The sequence below is a fragment of the Diabrotica undecimpunctata genome, chromosome 6 (assembly GCF_040954645.1).
Source record: "Diabrotica undecimpunctata isolate CICGRU chromosome 6, icDiaUnde3, whole genome shotgun sequence".
Lineage (NCBI taxonomy): Eukaryota > Metazoa > Arthropoda > Insecta > Coleoptera > Chrysomelidae > Diabrotica > Diabrotica undecimpunctata.
In genome coordinates, this window is record NC_092808.1 from 129539490 (window position 1) to 129560777 (window position 21288).

The 21288-nt window shown below is 34.3% G+C and overlaps 1 protein-coding gene across 7 annotated transcripts in view; it reads left to right on the plus strand.

Annotated features, from left to right (window-relative positions):
* The window catches only part of sky (GTPase-activating protein skywalker), a 266810-nt gene that overhangs the window by 234597 nt on the left and 10925 nt on the right, over positions 1-21288 (plus strand). For all 7 annotated transcript variants that reach the window (XM_072535396.1, XM_072535393.1, XM_072535397.1 and 4 more), the window contains 2 exons: positions 13383-13541; positions 19657-19874. In XM_072535396.1, coding sequence (XP_072391497.1) covers positions 13383-13541; positions 19657-19874 — 377 coding nt within the window. The remainder of the gene's footprint in view (positions 1-13382; positions 13542-19656; positions 19875-21288) is intronic.

Sequence of the window (21288 nt, forward strand, 5' to 3'; positions counted from 1 at the left end):
GGCAAGGATTTCGTCTGTTGGCGACCGAGAAGGCCTTGCCGTCTTGTGATTCTCCTTCTCGGCCGGATCTTGGTATCCGAATCTCATGATCAGTATTATCTTTTCTTTGACTAGTTATCCTATTGCTGATTATACTAGGGGTACTCTCCGAGTCTTTAATGCAGTGGTTCCCCGTTGCCGTCTGCATCTTTATGCCGTTGATCATTGTGAATAGGTTCCTCCACCTTCAAGACCGATTTACCAACCTCAGGACAAAAAGATGCCCTTCCACTTATCATCAGCCCGGAGCCGTTGGCCAGTAAGTGAGGGGATTGATTATGCCGGCATTCTTTATTAGTTTGTTGATTTCTTATAATAAATTATATATAGTAGATAAAACTATGGTGAGCTATGGTTATACAGAAGGATCCTGAAGATATCATGGACAGACAAAGTCACCAATGAAAAAGTACTGCGGGGATGAACACAACCGCGGATTTGGTCAACATCGTAAAGGGCCGTAAGCTGCAGTACTTGGGACAAATAATAAGAAATCAAGGCAGATATGAGCTACTCCAATGCATTTTGCAAGGTACGATTCAAGGAAAAAGAGCCCCAGGACGAAGAAGAATATCCTGGCTTGCTAACCTGAGAGCATGGCATAAAAAGACCTCAACACAGATATTCCGTATAGCAACCAACAAAGTCATCATAGCCAGAATGATCGCCAACGTTCGGAACAGACAGGCACCCTATGAAGAAGATAAAACTATATATTCTATAATTTGTGTGGTATACTTGTGTTAACCCAAGAATATAAAGACCTCTAGACAAGTCGTCATTTATAGAAACTCCTGTCTCCCAGCAGGAAAATTTACAGAATCTAAAAAAAAAATACCATGTAACCTTCATATTACAGTCTATAACATAATCACGTGAGTCACTTTATTTATTTATGAATATTATTATTTTGGCTATTTGTGAAATATACGTAATACTATTTGTATGACTGGCACTACAATAAAATATAATTTATAATATTATTGTACGTGCTTTTTTAGTTACACTTGTCAGTGATAAGATTTGTTTTACTATACACATTTTGGTCAAAATTAACTCTTTTGTTTTAGTTTTAGAGTAAGTTATAAAGTGATTTTGTAGAAATATTTTTAAACAGGTGGTATTTTATGCTTTGTGGGCTACTATAATAAATGAATTACGTTATGAAGACATCATAGTATACGTTGATGTTCAGTTAGACATTAACTGGTCAATGGAAACTTTGTATTAAAGATGGTTAATAGACTTTCAAAGAAGAAATCATAGAACGTTACTATTACAATGTGATGAAATCACGAATAAGTGACGCAACTTGTTAATGTGTCGATTCTTGATAGATTTACAAAAGAAAATTAATGAAAGTTATTTTGAATAAATCAAGTTATTTATATAAATTAGTAATATACCGAGTTCGACGTTACTTTTAAATAACGGTAAAATTTTTTTTAATGGTACACCTTGTATTGTTTTTTCAATTTTCCATAGCCTTCTTCTTCTTTAGTTGTCTAATGTAGGTTGACGATGACTTTCGCAAATTTATCTCTATCCTGTGCTTTTCTTACTAAGGTTTGGAGGTCTAGTCCTTATTATAAATACGCCCTCTGGTTCCCCAACTTCCGTCTGCAAGTACCCATCTCAGGCCTTTCCTGCGTATAGTAATTCACTTCTTTCTTTCGTGATAATGGAGTTTTCTCTTTTACGTCGTTCCCTCGGAACGGACGCTAGTATTTTAGTTCGCCATAGCTTATCCATTCCCATTGCATATTCAAAATATTGCAGTTGTTTTCCTTGGATTTGCTAATTTGTATTTGAAGCACGACATATTTATTCATTTCTGAGTATCTACATGATCGTCTGAGATGATGCATTTCGAAGACTTTTATTTTCGCCCCCACAAACTGCACCGTATTTCCATAGTATTTTTCATTTATTTGTAGCTGTTCATTCTGCAAGGAATGTGTCATTGCTTGTGTAATTGTAGTAGTTAATTTTGTATTTTATTTTATTTTGTTTCCTATATCTTTATTTCCTCCTGATGGTTATTTAACTACAGTTATTAAAAAAGTAGTACAATGAGTCGCCTATTAAAAAAATCACTAACTGTTTCAATTTCCTTGAAAACGATATGAACAGTGTCAGGATGTCAGGCCTTACTAATTTTTAATTGCATGTTCCTATTTGAAGGTGCCGAATGAACATGATTCGCTTTTTTAATGAGACCAAGTGCTAAATAACTGAAATTACAATTAATAAGAATTTTAATTTGACCTAACACTGTGCGAGGCGACAAAATAAAGCCACCATAAAACAGACTACGCTTTGCTAATTCAATTATCCCATTGAAGTTGATTAAATTACAAGCAATCTTTTTGAACTCGGGAATTTTGAGTACCTCCGCCAATTTTGGTTATTGCTGTTTGGGTGCTGCGTTTTAGCTGTGTAATTTCGCATAGCTAATGAAAGGGCTAAAATTTATTATTACTATTACGAACAATTATAAGTAGCCACTATAAGCTATTGACCAGATTAGAGACGAATACTCGATTTTATAATGCATATGACTAGAAAACAATGATACGATTAAGCGCATCTTTACAGTGAGCCAGTTGTAACAACCGTATGCACGATGCGTTTTAGCAAATTAAAATTTAATCAGCACACATTATCCGAATTCTTAATTCTTGACTCTCTATCTATAAATTATTAATTATCACCTAATTAATTATTAATCTATTGAATTTTTACTTTAATAGTTTTAATACACGGGCAACAAAATGGTTTAAAGACCATATTAGTTCTCCGAATTCTTCTCTTCTATTTTACATAGCACCTCATTTGAGCCCAGTTTACTTCAATTGAATTGAACATTAAATCAACAGTACGAGCCTTAACAACTAAATGTTCGGACAAACGAAAATTTATTGTAAATGTTCATCTTCACAACTTTTCTTATTAAACCAAAGAACGAGATCAACAGGACATTAAACTCTATCATTAATAACAAAATATTGAAATGGTTCGGTTTCTATAAACTTTGAATTCCAGCGTTGGCAGCAAAATAAACGAAAATGTTACATAACATCGTCTAAAATAATTTTCGGACAATTCAAGAAATTACTACTTTAATATGGGGTTACATCGCCACCCGCCTTTACCACTGCAGCAATTCTGTCTGGCTTTGATCGTACTAAGGATTTATATGTCAGGGTCGAAACAATCCCATAATTCACCTACTCTTCAAATCGGCTACGGTCTTCAGGGGATCATTACGCAAATTCTGTTTCATCTTATGCGACAGTGTCTCAATAAAATTAAGGTCTGGACTGTTCGAAGGCCATGAGAGTATTTTAATGTTATTGTCTTCAAACTATTTTGTAGTTGTTTTAGCTATATGGCATGCAGCTCCGTCCTACTGGAATATAAAATTCAAGTCCAGATAGAGATCGTAAGAACTTGGTGCAAAACTATTTTTCAAAACTTCTTGATACTTTAATTGCTACATTAATTGTGCCTTCCACCACCTCATATCTTTCTAGACCAGCCGACTACACGCACCAGCAAATCATAATTTCTTTGGGAAACTTCACAGTTCTTTTGAGGCAATCTTTATGGAATGCTCCATTTTTATTTCTGATAACTTGTTTTCGAAACTCTCCCATGCAAACATCAAATTTCGATTCGTCACTGAATCATACTTTGGATCAGTCGTCAACGGTCCATGAAATATTCGATCTTATCCAATTGAAGCGGATGAGACTTTCAAAAACGGGTTATCAGAAGTCAGAATGAAGCATTCCATCAAGATTGCTTTAAAAAAACTGTGAAGTTTCCCAAACGAATTACGATTTGGGGCTGCATGTCATCAGCGGGTCTAGGAAGATATTAGATGGTAGAAGGCACAATTATCGCAGCAAAGTATCAAGAAATTTTGAAAAATAGTCTTGTACTAAGTGCTCACTATCTCTACCAGGACTAGGATTTTATGTTCCAGCAGGTCGGTGCTGCATTCCATACAGCTAAAACAACGAAAAAATGGTTTGGAGACAATAAGATTAAAGTTCTCTCATGGTTTTCGAACACTCCAAACCTTAATGTTATTGAGACATTGCAAGCAGTGGCATAAGATGGAACAGAAATTGCGTAATGATTCCCAGGGAACCGATTTGAAGAGTAAGGTAGGTGAATTATGGGATAGTGTCGTCCCGGACTCGTGTAATCTTTAGTACAAACAATGCCAGATAGGATTGCCGCAGTTGTAAAGGCGCGTGACAAGGTAACCCCATATTAAAATACAGTATAACCCAAAATAAACAGTACTGAACTTGTAATTATTTTATATATATATTTAGGGATTCTACAGTATTCACTGCCTTCCCTCGCTCAACTGTTTCCATCTCTCTCTGTTGTTCCATTCTCCATCGTTTAGTCCTCTCTTACTCATGACGTCGTCTACTTCGTTCCTCCCGGATTTTCGGGGTCGTCCTCTTTTCCTCCTTCCTATGGGGCTCCATTCGGTTATTCTCTTTATCCATCTGCTGTCGCTAGTTCTTCTTACATGTCCATACCACTTTAGTCTTTTTTGTTCTATATATGTTAGTATGTCTGTTTCTATTGATTATTATAATTATTTTATTGTTTTAAAAAATACATATTATTGACACTTTACAACATGTTCTAAATGAACTCCTTCTCTCTCAAGACAGACTTCGTACCGATATTCCAGATTTATCGTAATGTTATGGAATAAAGGTTGTCTCACGTCCGCGAAGAAGGCTCTAACGGCATCCTTTAACTCATTGATGGTTTGTGGTGCCCGTTTAAAAACGGCAGTTTTAACCATGCCCCAAATGTATGCGTCTGGAGATGTTAAGTCTGGAGAATGTGCAGGATAAGGGAAGTCAGTAAATCGTGAAATGAATTTGTTTGGAAAATGTTCCTGAAGAAATTGGCGAACTGCGACAGCAGTATGGCAAGCTGCCCCATCCTGCTGGAAAAATTGGTCTCGAAATGTCAAATTACGTGCACGACAAAATTGACGTAGATCAGGGAAAAAGCGTGTTAAAATTTGTATGTACCTCAAGTGTGACTTGCCTACCATTTTCTTGGATAAAGTATGGACCAATGATTCCGTGTCCCGAAACTGCACCCGGAACTTCATCTGGTCTGGCAAAGCCCAGAAATCGATTTCTGCGACGATTTACATGGCCTGACAAATAAAAATGTGGTTCGTCTAAAAACCATACATTTTTTAAAAATTCAGGATTTTCATACTGTAATGCAAGAATTCTGGCACAATATTCCAATCTACTGTGATAATCCCTGGAATGTAACTGTTGATGTACCTGGATCACATACGTAAATACACCCAGCTCCTTCAGGATTCTTGACAAGGGAGTTCCTTTTAAGCCAAGATGCAACGCTGTTCTTGTCTGGCTGGCTTTCGGATTTTCCAAGATTCGCTCAAAAACACGTTCATGGTTATCGTTGTTGTTAACTGTCCTGGGACGCCCTGAGTTTCCTTTTCGTTGGCACAATACCATTACCCGTATTTCTAAACTTTTCAATAACCTTCAAAATTACAGCAATTCTTGGACAACGTTTATTAAACCGTTGTGTGAATTGATCACACACGTATTGCAGACTTGCACTATTACGTCGGCCGATTCCGTATGAGCGAAAATAATGCTCCACAAGAAACACTTTCTCCTCTGTACTTAACACCATTTTTAACAATTTGGCCTTAATAATTATTTGTTTAAGGATTGACAGGTTATTTGACAGGTCTCTACTAGTTAATTTGAATATGACAGAACGCACAAAGAGACATCTATGTTTTAGTTTCATTTTGGGCAATACTGTAGTATTTTCTTGAATGGTCCGAACATTTAGTTGTCAATGAGTTATGCAACATTTTCGTTTATTTTGGCGCCAACGCTGCAATTCAAAGTTTATAGAGACCGAGCCTAACAATTTTAATTTTTTTTCCTAACATTTAGTTGTTAGGGCTCGTATATTGACGATATCTACTACGATGCTCCTTGACTATTGTCATTAATTCTGTTTTGGTCATATCCAGTGTAAATGGAATACATTTTTCTCGTAGTCAGCTCTACTTAACAAATTTTCGATCAATCATCGTTGGAATGCGTTTAACAAGGCGACTGGGATAAGATACATTATCCAACACTATGAAAGAGTTACTATTAATAACCTGGAAAATGTTCTTGAACCACTTCTCGAAGTAAGTGGAGCTCATGTCTTCATTGGTTTTTTTCGATATAAAAACAATGCGTCATTTTGCTTAAAACCATTTGTAATGTTTACCTACAAATGTTTACCGATTGATTCTTTGTTCTAATTGATAAAAATTTACGTTTTAACATGATTTCTTAATTTATTACGTGGAACAAACCATTACTGCATCTTCAGTCGTTGATACTGTAGAATTTTCGAGTATGTGATTTTCATCTATACTTTGTGTTGTTGGAATCGCATGAAGTCTATTGGTTACGTTTTTCCACATAAGGAATAATTTGTCTTTGCCGTTGCAATCTTCATGGAAATTTTTCAATATCAGCACTTGTTCCTCACCTATTTTCTTTTCCAGGAAAACAAGACCATCCTCATCACATTTAATGTTTTAGTTTTTGACTGTATTGAAGGATGTTGTATGTTATTCTGATTTTCGTGATGATTTCCTTTCACTTTTAAGTAGTTTATAGCATTCATACCCCAAGGCATTAAACCACTTTTCTGAAGGCATTTTTCATTATCTGTTTGGCAAAATTTTCAAGCATTTTATATACGAGAGGAGCTTTCCACCTTGTTTTCATAGGCTTAAAAAATTCTATGTCAAGTGGCTGGAGAATATGAGTTGTGAATATGGCTATGAATTGGGGTGTAATGTTGTGAGTATTATTCCATATTTACTGTGTTAAATGACTAGTATGGCCGTCAATAAATAATACCACGGGTTTCTGTATGTTATGTATTTGTAGCCAAGGATGAAAGATATTTGCTATATATTCGAAGAATAGCTCTCCAGCTACTATCAGATTTACCCATCGACCAAACTTTTGGCACTCTATAGGCAACCTCTACGGGGATTTTTTTTACTTATAGACAAACATAGCAAGAGCAAAATTGCTATCAACGTTTGCACTTATTAAAACAGTCATGAATTCTTTTTCATCAACCTGTTGGTAAATTTTTTTTTACCTTTACGAACCAGTAAAAATTATTATACAGTCGCCACCAAATTATTACTACTAATATCTAATATTTTCCAAAGAAAGTATAATAATTAGTTATTTCTGTAACAGTGTTTATATTTAAAAAAAATTAAATTGCATTTTCTACGTGTACTGGTAAAATTAATATAATTTTTGTTTTACTTTTAGATCTTCAAAATGTATGTCTCATTTGACTTAAATCGTGAAAAACATCAATATATGTAAATATGAATATTTATCCTTAAATTTAGTTGACGCAAAATTGTATTGTTTTCTTTTTTTAAATAAGGACGAAACAAATTTTAATCCTAAACTTATTATTTACGTTATTTCTTATATATTTGTCAATTTTTTCCATTTTAGCCTCAATTTTCCATATCACTTACCTAAAATGGAAAAACTTACGTTACTAAATAAGCTTTCCTTTTACACTTTAAACAATTTGAAACAATATATGACTATCTAAGAGATACGAATAATTAGCAGAATATATCAACCCCAGTCTAGAAAACAAGTTCTAGTCAAATATATATTACAGGTATCATATCGTTTTAAGTCATAGGTAGGACATAGTTAATATACGTATCGTATATTAACTATGTTAATATTCTATTAAATGTTAAATACTATTAAATGGGCCCTATTTTTTATAAACAAATGTCAATGTCCGAAAATGTAGTTTTTTACCTGCAGTATTTTTTGATTATATTATGAGAAATTTTTGTATTATGAAACTATTTTGTTATTAAAAGACGGTTAATTTGAATTTGCGCAAATTTGATCAAAGTTCAAATCGATCAGTAATTTGCTTAGATAATTGCACAGATAGGTACACACAGAGTCCTAAAGACAGCGTACCACAGCTGCAGACAGCATGCCACAGCTGACATGTCGCTGTCTGTACCTGCCAGTAGCTGTAGCACGCTGTTTTTAGGACTCTGTGTCTACCTATCTGTACCTGTGACACGATGTCTGTCGTTTTAGGGAAGAGGCCTCTTGACGTCAGCGGCGCCTTCACCAAATATTAATTGAAGCGTGATCAAAGGTGTTCTGAAGTGTCTATCTATCTATAGACCGTACCTCGATACGTATTTTCATTCATTATGTATTCCTTATGACTTTGCCATCAAATACCTGTAATACATTTTCGCGTTCAATCGATCATTTTTTCATTTCTAGACCGGGTTAATTTTCATCCTCAAAATGTTCTGAGTAAAGAAACTTTAGTTTTGGTATAATACGCCCTGTGAAATTAAATAGTCCATGTTAAAAGATTGTGTGGTAGTAATAGATTAATTGGTATTGTCTTATCTCTGTGCATACTATATACATTATAAACAAGTAAAAACATATTATTTTTTTACACATTTTACAATTATTACGGATTAAAACTGTAAAAATCGGGACATCCTATATAACCTTATCCATGACACCTGTATATCAATCTATTGTGAAATACTTTTAAACACTGTCAACACTCAGAACTGTTGTTTTACGTGATTGACATCTGGATCTTTTTTTTAGTTTTCACATTTTTTCAAATTAAGATATTTTTAACAGTTATATTTATCAAGTTATTTTGTAAAATCAAATATGTTTTAAACATGCTGTTTACGTTATCAAAAAGATTATTGACATGTTGCCAATTGAACTATTAACTACCAGTTGTTACTGATACATGGGTATTTTCGTGGTCGGTATGTATTGTTTTGTGCATGACAAGAAATTTCGTGACGCCAGAACATTTTTCTTTGCTTAGCTTTATGGTGACAGTTGTCTTTTGTTTGTTATACAGGGTGTTTCAAAAAAGGTAACCCCGTCTCTAGGGTAGGTAAAAAACTGAAAAATAATTGGGGTTTGCTTAATAAAAAATTTTTGTAACGTCATCCGTTTTAAAAATACAGGGCGTTGAAGAAAAAAAAATGTTACGCACTTTTTACGATTTTGCCGAAACTACTGGCAACATTGTAATGAAATTTCATATGAATATGTTTTGGAAGCTGATACATCCCATGAATTTGTTTTTATATCTGATTCTCATAGAGGGCGCTAGTTACACGGATCGTACTAAGTATTAGTCAATATAACTTTTTTAAGAGTATAAGTATTAATCAAAATTTCAAGTAAACTTAAACATCATTCAATTTTACACGAAAAAGTTACTGTTGGTAAAACTCGATACTGTGTACCATTTTCGGAATATTTTGATTTGAAAATTATGAAGTAATAATTGATGCTGGTAGTAATGATAAAGTTCTAATAGGTATACCTCTATTTTCTCCAAGTGTGCCATGGAAATCTGACATTTATTGATTGTTATGACGATAAATCAACAATAATTAGAGTTTTTAAACCTTGTTATTTGTAAAATTCCATCAAAATGTACTCAAATGTTGAATACACTGACATGTTATTAACCTTAGGCTAATGTTTAGGATGTTCTAATGCAGCTGTGACACGTTATGCAGAAAAGTTTCCTAGAAGAAACTTACCAAGTAAAAAAACATTTAGAGCCGTTGAACGACGTTGTCGAGAAACTGGGAATGTGAGACCAAATAAAATAAATTCTGGTAGACCAAGAACAACAAGAACAATTAATAAAGAAAATAATACTTTAAATTTACTTGATCAAGATCCAACAGTTAGCGTAAGGAATATAGCAAGACAAACAAATACTTCTTCTTTAAGTACTTGGCGGATACTGAAAGAACAGCAATTACATCCTTATCATTACAGACAAGTCCAAGAGCTCTTGCCAGATGATCTACCGGTTAGAGTGGATTTTTGTGAAACATTGCAACAAAGGACAGCCCACAATCAAAATTTTTTAAAATGCATTCTTTTTACGGACGATACCGCCTTTACGCGACAAGGTATGTTTAACTCCCATAATACACACTACTGGTGTGATGAGAATCCACGAGTCAAAACGGTATCACATTACCAACACTCATTTAAAGTTAATGTTTGGGCAGCAACTTTAGGTAACAAATTATTAGGTTATCATATTCTACCTGGAAATTTAATTGGTGATATGTATCTTGATTTTTTAAACAATTCCTTATTCGAGATATTAGAAGATTTAACGCTAAACGAGCCAAGATCTTTATTTTTTATGCACGATGGAGCTCCACCACACTTTGATAGAAGATGTCGTAATTGGTTGAGTAATTATTTTCCGAATCGATGGATTGGTAGATGTGCAGAAGCTCCGATTCATTGGCCTATTCGGTCATGCGATTTTAACCCTTTGGACTACGCAGTTTGGTCGTATATTAAGGAAAAAGTCTATGCTACAGAGGTAAATTCACGCCAAGAATTGAAAGAAAGAATTCAACGTCAATTTTATGATATCATAGCTGATCCCCTACCGTTTAGAAGGTTAATGGAATCTTTAGAAAAAAGAATAGACTTGTGTATTCGCGAAAACGGAGGGCATTTTGAACACTTACTGTAATTGAATTTTATTTTATGTTCTTAGTCATTAATTTAATTTTCTTCAATTTATTTTATACCAGCATCAATTATTACTTCATAATTTTCAAATCAAAATATTACGAAAACGGTACACAGTATCGAGTTTTACTAAGAGTACCTTTTTCGTGTAAAATTGAATGATGTTTAAGTTTACTTGAAATTTTGATTAATAATTATACTCTTAAAAAAGTTATATTGACTAATACTTAGTACGATCCGTGTAACTAGCGCCCTCTATGAGAATCAGATATAAAAACAAATTCATGGGATGCATCAGCTTCCAAAACATATTCGTATAAAATTTCATTACAATGTTGCCAGTAGTTTCGGCAAAATCGTAAAAAATGCTGTATCTTGAAAACGGATGGCGTTACAAAAATTTTTTACTAAGCAAACCCCAATTATTTTTCAGTTTTTTCCTACCCTAGAGACGGGGTTACCTTTTTTTGAAACACTCTGTATATTATTTTGATTATTTTTTTAACGTTATTAAATTTCGTATAATGAAAAATGTAAGAAATGTAACTTATGAAATACAATTAATTTTTCGTTAGGACGTTAATTATATTTTTAAATTTATTCCACTATGTATACTCATACTTTTAGTTTTTCTCAGTCCGTTATGCCTTTTTTAAACATGTGTTTTTGTGTAAAGTGTATTTTTAATAAATGCTTTGTTGCCACGAAAAGTCGTCGTCATTGTCTCTACAAAGAGTTGTAAAGTATGACACGAGAATTTATATGTTCTTTCTTTTAGCCTGGGTCCCCATATTTCTCGATACTTCCACTCTCGATCTTGTGTAGATCTCTTGCTCGCATTGTCTCATTCCCCTTATTTTTTAATGATAATCTCTGTCTTCTCCCCTTTCTTCTCCCCATTAGGTTCCCATCCGTCGTGATGCCTGTCCATTTACCATTCAATGCTTTATTCAAAACGGATTTCCGAATAGATGTTAAATGTGAGTGGGTACAAAATGCAGCCTTGTCTTACTCCTCTTTGTATTTGAATCTCTTTAGAATTATCCTGCCCAATTCTGATGTTTGCACGTTGATGCCAGTAAAGATTCTTAATGATACATAGGTCTTTATCATCAATACCTACCTGCTGAAGAATGGCTATCATTTCAGTATGTTTTATTCGAACAAAGGCCTTTTCAAAGTCAATAAAACACATAAACTGGATGGCCGACGTTTCTGCATCTCTGTACCTTAACCTGAATACCAAATAGTGCTTCTTTGTACGCTTATCAAAAGTACACAGGAATTCTAATGTTGTACATCGGATTGAGTGTGTTTATGTTTTTGTTTGTTTCGTCTTTGGATTTGATCCATTTAATTGTCTCAAAATATCTGTCCAGATATTTCTAAGTATCTGTTTGTTCTAAAATCGTTTCTGTATGAATGTATCTGTATTCTAGCAATGCAGATGCAGACAAAGTGAGCATAATGCAGAACTTGTTCCAAATATCAGCTAATTCTAGTAGTAGAACCCATAATTGACTTTGTGTGACTATTAACAAAGTGTTATTATTAACAATTCTGGTAAAACACTGCCTTCATGTATTACTCCACGATCAAAGCTGAATTTTTCTGTGTAGTACAGAATATAAAGAAATAACTTCAGATTATTCTGAACTTCTTGAACTTTCCTCGCCGAAGGCCTTTATTTAAATATATACATTTACCAGTAGTCATCTTCACGGTCGCATTGACTCGATAGCCCAGCGGGCTGGCGAACTCACTTCGTTGGAAGCCGTTTATTGGTTTATGGTTCTAGCCATACTCTAGTCATACATTTCCCAAACATAGTTTAAAAATCTGTATCTTTAAATTGCAACCGGTGAGTGAATTGGGTCGACCGATGGATGAGTGTGAGATAGGAGATTTAGTAAGACGCTAGAAAGCTAAACAAGGTTGTCAAGCTGACATATTTAACGTCAGCTTGACAACTCTTTATATATATATATATATATATATATATATATATATATATATATATATATATATATATATATATATATATATATATAGGCATCGAGCTCAAAAGCTTTCTTTGCTTCTAGTTTTTTATTTGCCCCAAACTACTATAAATACTCTGAATGGGTTTTAACTTCCTTTCATTTCTTCAGTAAAACTCTATATAAACCATTAAGTTTATTAAGTATTTAAGTAAATAAGTCACCATAATCAAAGGCACAGCGAAATGCACTAATACAACAAAACACAAAATTATAGCACTTACTCATACAATAAAAAATTTCGTTTTCTACCTCTTTTATTTGTCATTCCTTCCTCTATCACAGATTGGATATTATAATTGCTATTCTTTTTTTATTGGCAGCTGCTCTAAAAGGCTCCACTGAGCTGCAATTATACCACTCTCGAAAGTTTCCTGACTGGATTGAAAAAATAATCATTAAACCATTGTTTATCAAATATTTAAAAATCGTAACAATAATTTATTAATTATGTTACTGGTTCTGTAATATTGTTACATTGAATATGCTCTGGCGTCACTGATGACGGTTATCTCGCAATATACCATCACTTGCACGTCGGGGTTGTGATATTGTTTCAAATTGTGTTTTCGTTTCTATATGTTGGTGTTCATTTGTTCTTTTGTTTTAATGATAGTTACTTACTCTTTGGTCCTGGTTACCTGTAAGAATTACCATGTACCAACCGATACTGCTCTACACCACTGAAGAACATGGCTGTTCCTTGACGACGTTCTACGTTAGGGTAGAACAGCACGAGCCTACCCTGTTGATGATTAAGACCTGCAACAATGAGGTAAGATTTTTTTTATATTTAATTAAACCGTATTAACAAACAGAAATTGCAACACTTTGTAGAATGAAATTGTTGGTATATTAAATATTTATAATGTAATGGTTAGAGTTGAAGTAGCATATAAGAAAGAATTTGAAAAGTATGTAAGTGAAAGTTTTCGCCCTATACGTAGCATTCCGCAACAAGTGACCGAGACAGACTACAGATAGGTGAGACTGATTGTGGTTTCTTCATGTCTACTCTCAATGCCATATAACCTCCGAAATAAAGTTTAATGGTGAGGAAGACGAATTGCTAATGGAGTTAGTTGCTAAGAATCCAACACTATTTGATCCTTAAGTATAATTTTGCCAGGATATTATCGTCCTAGAAAATATAAAATCCTTCTTCACGCCTCATTTTAAATATAGGATTTGTAAACCTCCGTTTTTTCATTCGAAACATGTAATACGAGAAATATATCGTCATTTTCTTCTTCCAGTAGCCTTTTAAAGAACAGTTTCAAAGCTGTCACATGCCTTTTTCCACATTGATATACTGAAGTATAGACGCACGTTTTTGTGTATGTCGCTTGTCTCGATCATGTACTCATTTTAAAGAGCGACAGTTCACTTGGTGTCTCGATCTCGCCTACCTGTCACCTATCTCGGTCGCTTGTTGTGGAATGCTACCTTAAACCTGCGGTGGTCATGTTAGATGCCACCATTTTTAGTTTTTATTAATTACCGAAGTTAACGTCTATTGCATTTACCTTTGTAAATTCCATGAGGATTGTTTTTGTTACTGATGTTCTTCCAGGGTTTTTCTGTGGCCAAACAATGTTTTTTAACAACTTTTTATGTAAGTAGTAAAAAACCAACGTCTTCTTTCTATACATTTAAATTTTAACTTACGTGTTTTTTAATATTGGTATTTTTACTCTCTCTTTTAGTAAACTGATGATGGAATGATTCAATTCCGAAAAGATCTTCTTTAAAATAAAAGTTTTAAGCTTTTAATAAGCATTTTTTATACCTTGATACACACGAACACCACATGCTTTGTATTCAACAGGTATACTAGCCACTCCTGGATGTCTCCACTTCATGGTTTTATTCCAGTTTCACTTTTAATTGTAAACATTGTTAATCTTATTGGGCAGCAGCCCGTTGAAAATAAATAAATGAAATCCGTGGAAAGTTTTACGGTAGGACTACGTTTAGCGGTGGGCAAATAGCGTTTGTGTCGTTTTATTAACATTATCTTTGATCGGTAGGTTTAAAATACATGTAAATAAGTAATAAGTTGCTATTGCTTTTAATTTTTATATCGAAATTGATAATCTCTTTTTGTCCATGTTGTTCCAGTAAACACAAGTAGGGTTATTGCTTGATAGCACGTAGTCAGACTGTTTACAAAAAAAATACATAGTATTTGTTCGATTTTTTAAGTACTTGACCTCGCCTATGATCAGATGAAGAGATGAATTTGTGAGATATCAGGAAAATATTTACTTTTTATTCATACGTTAGCCTCAAGGTAAATTATATAGAATGTATTTTTAGTGGGTTATCGCGTAGCTTGGTCGAAATATTTTTTTTTTGTAATAAAGAATAATCGTAAAATTTTTATTTTGTTTTATTTTTAAATTAAAAAGATGAATAAAAAAATGTATAAAAAGTATATAGGCGTACAGCAGGATAGTTTTCCAAAAATGATGATATTGTCAGAATTGAGCTTCATTAACGCTATTTACGAAATTAGATTTATCCAGGGATGGCGTAGTTATAAGAGAGAAATCATAAATAGTCCAGTCCCTCGGGCGAAAAATAGGAACTTACCTCTCAGTTCTGTGGTACTGCATCGATTTAGCTGAAAATTTAGATTTAAGCTTGTCTTACCCTCCTTTGCAAAAGTTATAAGTGTGCTTTTTGTTTTTAAAGGGTTAACCACACCTAAGTGGAAAAAATAGCAAATACGTATCATCATTATCATCATTCTGGCTTTACAACCCTTCGTGGATCCTAGCCTCCTCAAGAATTTCTCTCCAGTCGTCCCTATCCATCGCCTTTCTCCGCCAAGCACGTATTCCCATATTTCTCATGTCTTCATCGATGTTATCAAGGGTGTCCCTCTTCTTCTCTGACCAATGGGTCTATCAAGGAGCGTTTTTCTAGCTGGATCATTTTGTTCCATCCGTATTACATGTCCTATCCACCTCAGACGTCCTATCTTAATATGTTTTACGATATCAGGTTCCCGGTATATTCTATAAAATGCGAAGTTGTATCGTCTTCTCCACACTCCATTGTCATTCACTGCTCCATAGATTCGCCTTAGTATTTTTTCAGGTATCAGGTATCTGAACCATATGTTAGGACTGGGCGTATTATTGTTTTGTAGAGTTTTATTATTGTATTTCTCGATATAATTGTGGATTTAAGGAGGAGATTCCAGAAAAAGGTGTAGAAGATGATAGGGAGACAAAAAACAGAAATGAATGAATTTGTACGCATAGATAACATTACGGTGGAACAATGGACTGAGCATTTCACGAAATTATTTAAGGATTTAAGGAGGAGATTCCAGAAAAAGGTGTGGAAGATGATAAGAAGACAAAAAACAGAAATGAATGAATTTGTACGTATAGATAACACTACCGAGGAATAATGGACTGAGCATTTCACGAAATTATATGGAGAAGGAGACAAAGAGAAGAGAACAGAGAAAGAATCATTAACGAATCTCACGATAGAGTACTAATATCAGAAGAAGAGCTACAAGAACGAATAAAAAAATTAAAAAACAGAAAGCACCTGGTCCTGATAAGATAAACAATAAACTGCTAAAATATGGAGGAACATTACGCAAATGGCTCCTAAAATTATTCGTCGATATAATAAATACCGGAGTAGTACCAGCGGAATGGAAGGAAAGTCTCCTGCTACCGATACTTAAAAAGGGAGACTCGAAAAATCCTAAAAATTATAGAGGCATTAGTCTGATGAATAGTACATTAAAATTGTTAACGGCAGTCATAAAAGATAAAATCGAGGAAAAAACGAACATGGCAGATGAACAACAAGGCTTCCGGAAGAACCGCAGCACAATAGACGCAATTTTTATTATCAGACAAATAATAGAGAAGTCTATTGAATATGGAAAACCAGCATACATGTGCTTTGTAGATTTAAAAAGTGCTTTTGACAGGGTGAAGCGAAATGACATCTTAAATTTATTACAAGCTGAACAAATAGACCTTCAGATAATAAGGACAATTAATGAAATTAACAAGAACAACAAGACCAGAGATAATGCCAACAGGAGAAACAGAATGCATAGAACTAAAAGGAGGAATCCGCCAAGGATACTCGCTCAGTCCATTGTTATACAATATATCACGAAGTAAGAAAACGACACGGATACCACATATGAGCGCATAAAATCACGATACTGTGCTATACCGATGATGCAGTACTAATTTCTGATAACGAAGATGACCTACAAAGGCAGCTCCACACCTTCAATATCATAGCAAACAAACTTAATATGAGAATATCAGTAGAAAAAACTAAATGTATAGTGATCAGTAAAGAGCAGCGTAGATGCAAACTAGAAATAGACGGCAAAATTGTAGAACAAGTAATTAAATTCAATTACCTAGGAGTAGAGATCACTAGTGACAGGGATATAAGAACAGAGACCACAAGGCAAGCATTAAAAGCGGCAAGAGTAACTGGTTGCCTCCGAAAAACCATGAGAAACATATGGACATGGATGTGGAGAAACAAATATCTGACCACGGAAAGCAAAATGAAGTATACAAGACAACAGTAAGACCAATCCTAACATATGCAGCGGAGACAAGGACCGATACAAGAACGACGAAACAACAAGTCAACAATATCGAAATGAAAGTATTAAGATCAATAGCGGGCATATCATTAAGAGACAGACAAACCAACAGAAGTATACGCGAACAATGTAAAATTCTAAATATTAACAGGTGGATAAAACAAGAAAAAAAAACTGGAACGAACCGAATGGGACTAGATAGATTAGCGAACATCTGGAAAAACAACAAGCCGTATAGCAGAAGACCTGTTGGAAGGCCGCCAAAAAGGTGGAAAGATAATGTACAGTCAACAACGACTGAAACAGAATAAGAGGCAGACAAACAGGAGTAATCCTAGTCGCACGAAGAAAAAGAAGAAGAAGATTGAGCCCAAAATAGCATCCGTTGGCCATGCTAATTCTGCGGTAGTATTATTTTCAGTGTTAAGGAGCGCTCCCAGGTATACAAATTCGTTCACTGCTTCGATAAAGTCGTTTTCTATAACGAGTGGTCGTAGGATTTTTGGTTACATGCTTATTTTTATATGCTTCGTTTTGTTGATATTTATTATTAAACCCATTTTTGTAGCTGATTCTTTTAATGCTACCTACGCCTCTCGTACAGCGTTTTCCGTTCTCCCAACAATATTGGTATCATCAGTATACGCCAGGATTTACACTGATTTATTATATATTGAACCAGTGGTTTTGATTTGTGACATACGTATTACTTTTTCCAGAGCCAGATTCAACAGTATACAGGAGAGAGGGTCTCCTTGGTGCAGCCCAATATTTGTTTTGAAAGGTTCAGACAGTTCCCCCCGAATTCGTACTCTACGTTCAACTTTTTCAAGAGTTAGTTTTGTTAAATTTACCAACTGATTTGGTATTCCTAGCTCTTTCATTGCTTTGGACATTTCTCTTCCATTTACAGAGTCGTAGGCTGCTTTGTAGTCTATAAATATGGGATGAGTATCAATGCCATATTCCAGTGTTTTTTCCAAAATTTGTTTATTACTGTGGAAAATATTTTATACGCTGCATTAAAAAGCGTAATTCCACTGTGGTTAGAGCATTCAAAGATATCTCCTTTTTTGTGTATGGTGCAAAGTATTCCATCCAATCATTGGGGAGGGATTTCTGTGTCCATATTTCTTTTATAACCTGCTGTAATGATATAACGGTATCATGGCCACCACTCTGTCGTAATGGTGTCATGGAAATACATATTTAAGCGTTTTATGCGTTAAAATCTGATTGAAAGTAAAATAAACATATTCAATAATACTTTGTATTTTAATACAAATTTTCAACCCTTAGAAACTAGCGCTTATGGCGTAAATAACGTTAAAAAATAATTATTTACTATGTAAAATGCTTAAGTTTTGAATTAAAATCAATCAGAATTTATTGGTTGTAGAGATTGTGTTGTTTCAAATAATCAACTAGCAAGCTTTTCTCGTCGTCAGAAAAAATTCAACGGATAGTATAATTTGGACCCAGCTTAGGAACCGATTTAATTGTAGCTCTATGCCAAGTTATTTGTTTTTTTTTATATTATTTTACATAATCTAGTTAATGTTGTTCTTGCAATAAAAAACTGCACTGCAGTTCGTTTAATTGACTATCCGCCATCAAAGACAGTTCGCAATGCTGCAAGCATAGTTTCTTCGCTGGTAAAACCAATTTCCGTTTTCCTCTTTCTGTTTTTTACCATATTTTCCTAGAACAGTTTATATAAAACAGTGGAATTTTCTGATGGGGATACAGTGGTCACTCCTCGCACTATGAGAAAGTTGTGACCACTCTACCCCTTTTTGGAATGATCACTATGCCCAAAAGTACAACTATGTTTTAACTGTTGGGTGTATTAAAAAAAAAGATTATTCATTATATTTATATGGGACAGTAGAATATTAATGCATGCAACAATCAATCATATAAAGAAATAAACTTACTTTAATCTTCTCCGTCAGAAATTCGACAAACTTTAGAGACCGAAAAGTTACTTGACACTCACAAATTGAAGGTTATGCTTTTTATCGGAAGTCTGCTTTACCTACTAGGTCGTATTGTAAACTCCAACATTTGGACTTCTCATCTAGGTAGCCATAGTAGTAACGCATTCCATTTAAAAGATACTTTAAAGTGACCACTGTGCCTCTATGTCCACTATACTCCGGTTTTATAATGTAGGCACTGTGGAATTTTAAAAACCTGTTCTAGATACGTGTAAATTAAAACATATTTTTGAAATCTAACATTTGAACTTTTCTTTATTTTATTAATTTGACTTTTTCAGGTATTCGGTGCGTACTGTTCATCACGTTGGGTCGAAAGAAATATAAAAGACGATAGGGGTAACAGACAGGCGTATTTCGGCACGGGAGAAACATTTCTGTTTTCGTTATATCCAGAACGAGCGAAATATCCTTGGATTGGTATGGAGGTAGACAAGGTTCAACACGGCGCAGAACTTTTTATGGCGGCTGATTCCAAGATGATTACTATTGGAGGAGGGTAAGTAATTGATGCACCACTCAGTAAATCTGTTTCAAAAATATAATATCCTTGAAAACGGTGTACAGGGTGTCTCAAATACGACGTGCTGATAGAGTATACACACCAGATCAGTATGCCGAAATTATCCTCAAAGCTAGTAAAACTGGTCGCTTTACTGTCCACAAGGTAAACAGTGATATGATATTTTCTTTTAGTACTTGGTGGACCCAATATTACAAGAAGACCGTGAACTCTGATGAAACATGTGGGAGAGGTTTTCCAAAGGAACAAAAAATACCGTTTAAAGTTTTTACCTATAAGGAATTTTGTTATAAAAGCACTAGTCCAGGACAAGTTGTGATTAAGGAATTTATTGGGGGCTTTATTTCTTCAACATTTGCCTTAAAGAAGTACCTTAATGTTCCTGAATTTCCAACAGACCTTGCACATCCGTTTGGAAAAGTTCCTATTAACATTAAAAAAGTTAACGACATAAAAATGTTAACAAAATACACATGTGGATATGAGAGTTCCTATAATAACATCATACAGTGGCCCATAACAGAAGCAGAGTGTAATGTTGACAGAGAATATGTTGATTAAGCCTTTCTTTTTCTTGAAAGAAATTTCTTCAAAGTTTTTTTTTTTCGGGTTTTATTTCAGAAGTTTTCTTTCTTTATTTAGTTATATAGTTATAATATAGTTCTATTTCTTTATATAGTTTAGCTGGGAGATTATCTATTCCGGGTGATTTATTTCTGGCAAGTTTTTTAACTGCATCTTTAACTTCAATTATCGTTGGTGGTTCCTCTTCCCTCTCATCTGTTCCCCTTACCTCTTCTCTTTCGTCTTCCAGGTTTTCTTCTTCTTCCTATATATTAAGTGCCAGGTTAAAGTATTCCACCCATCTATTCAATACATCTTTCCTTGTTGTTAATAGGTCGCCATTCTGACTTCTGCATTGTCTTGTGGTTGCCTTGAATTCTTTTCTGTGGATGTTAACTTTCTTATAGAATGCTCTGAATTATTCTCCTCTGTTGAGGTTTTCTATATATTTAAGTTCCTCATTTGAGTGGTTTCGTTTATTTTTCTTTTGTATATCCTCTTTTCGTCTTTTCTCTTTGTCTGGTAATTCTCTACAGTTGTTCTAGTTCGTCGGGTAAGCACCTTTCTGTAGGCTTCATTTTTTTCTTTTGTTGCAATCTTGCATTCATCGTCAAACCAATGATTTCTACGGGTACAAATTTCTGTTCCTATTTCCTCTTTCGCTGCTACTTCAATGTCTTCCTTTATTCTGGTCCAATAGGAGTCTATATCTGTCTGGCATTCTTCATTTACATTTTGATTCCTTAGCCTGTTGAAGATGTTTTCCGAGTACCGTTCTGCAATTGTCGCATCTCTCAGCTTTTGCACATTCCATTTTTTTGTATCC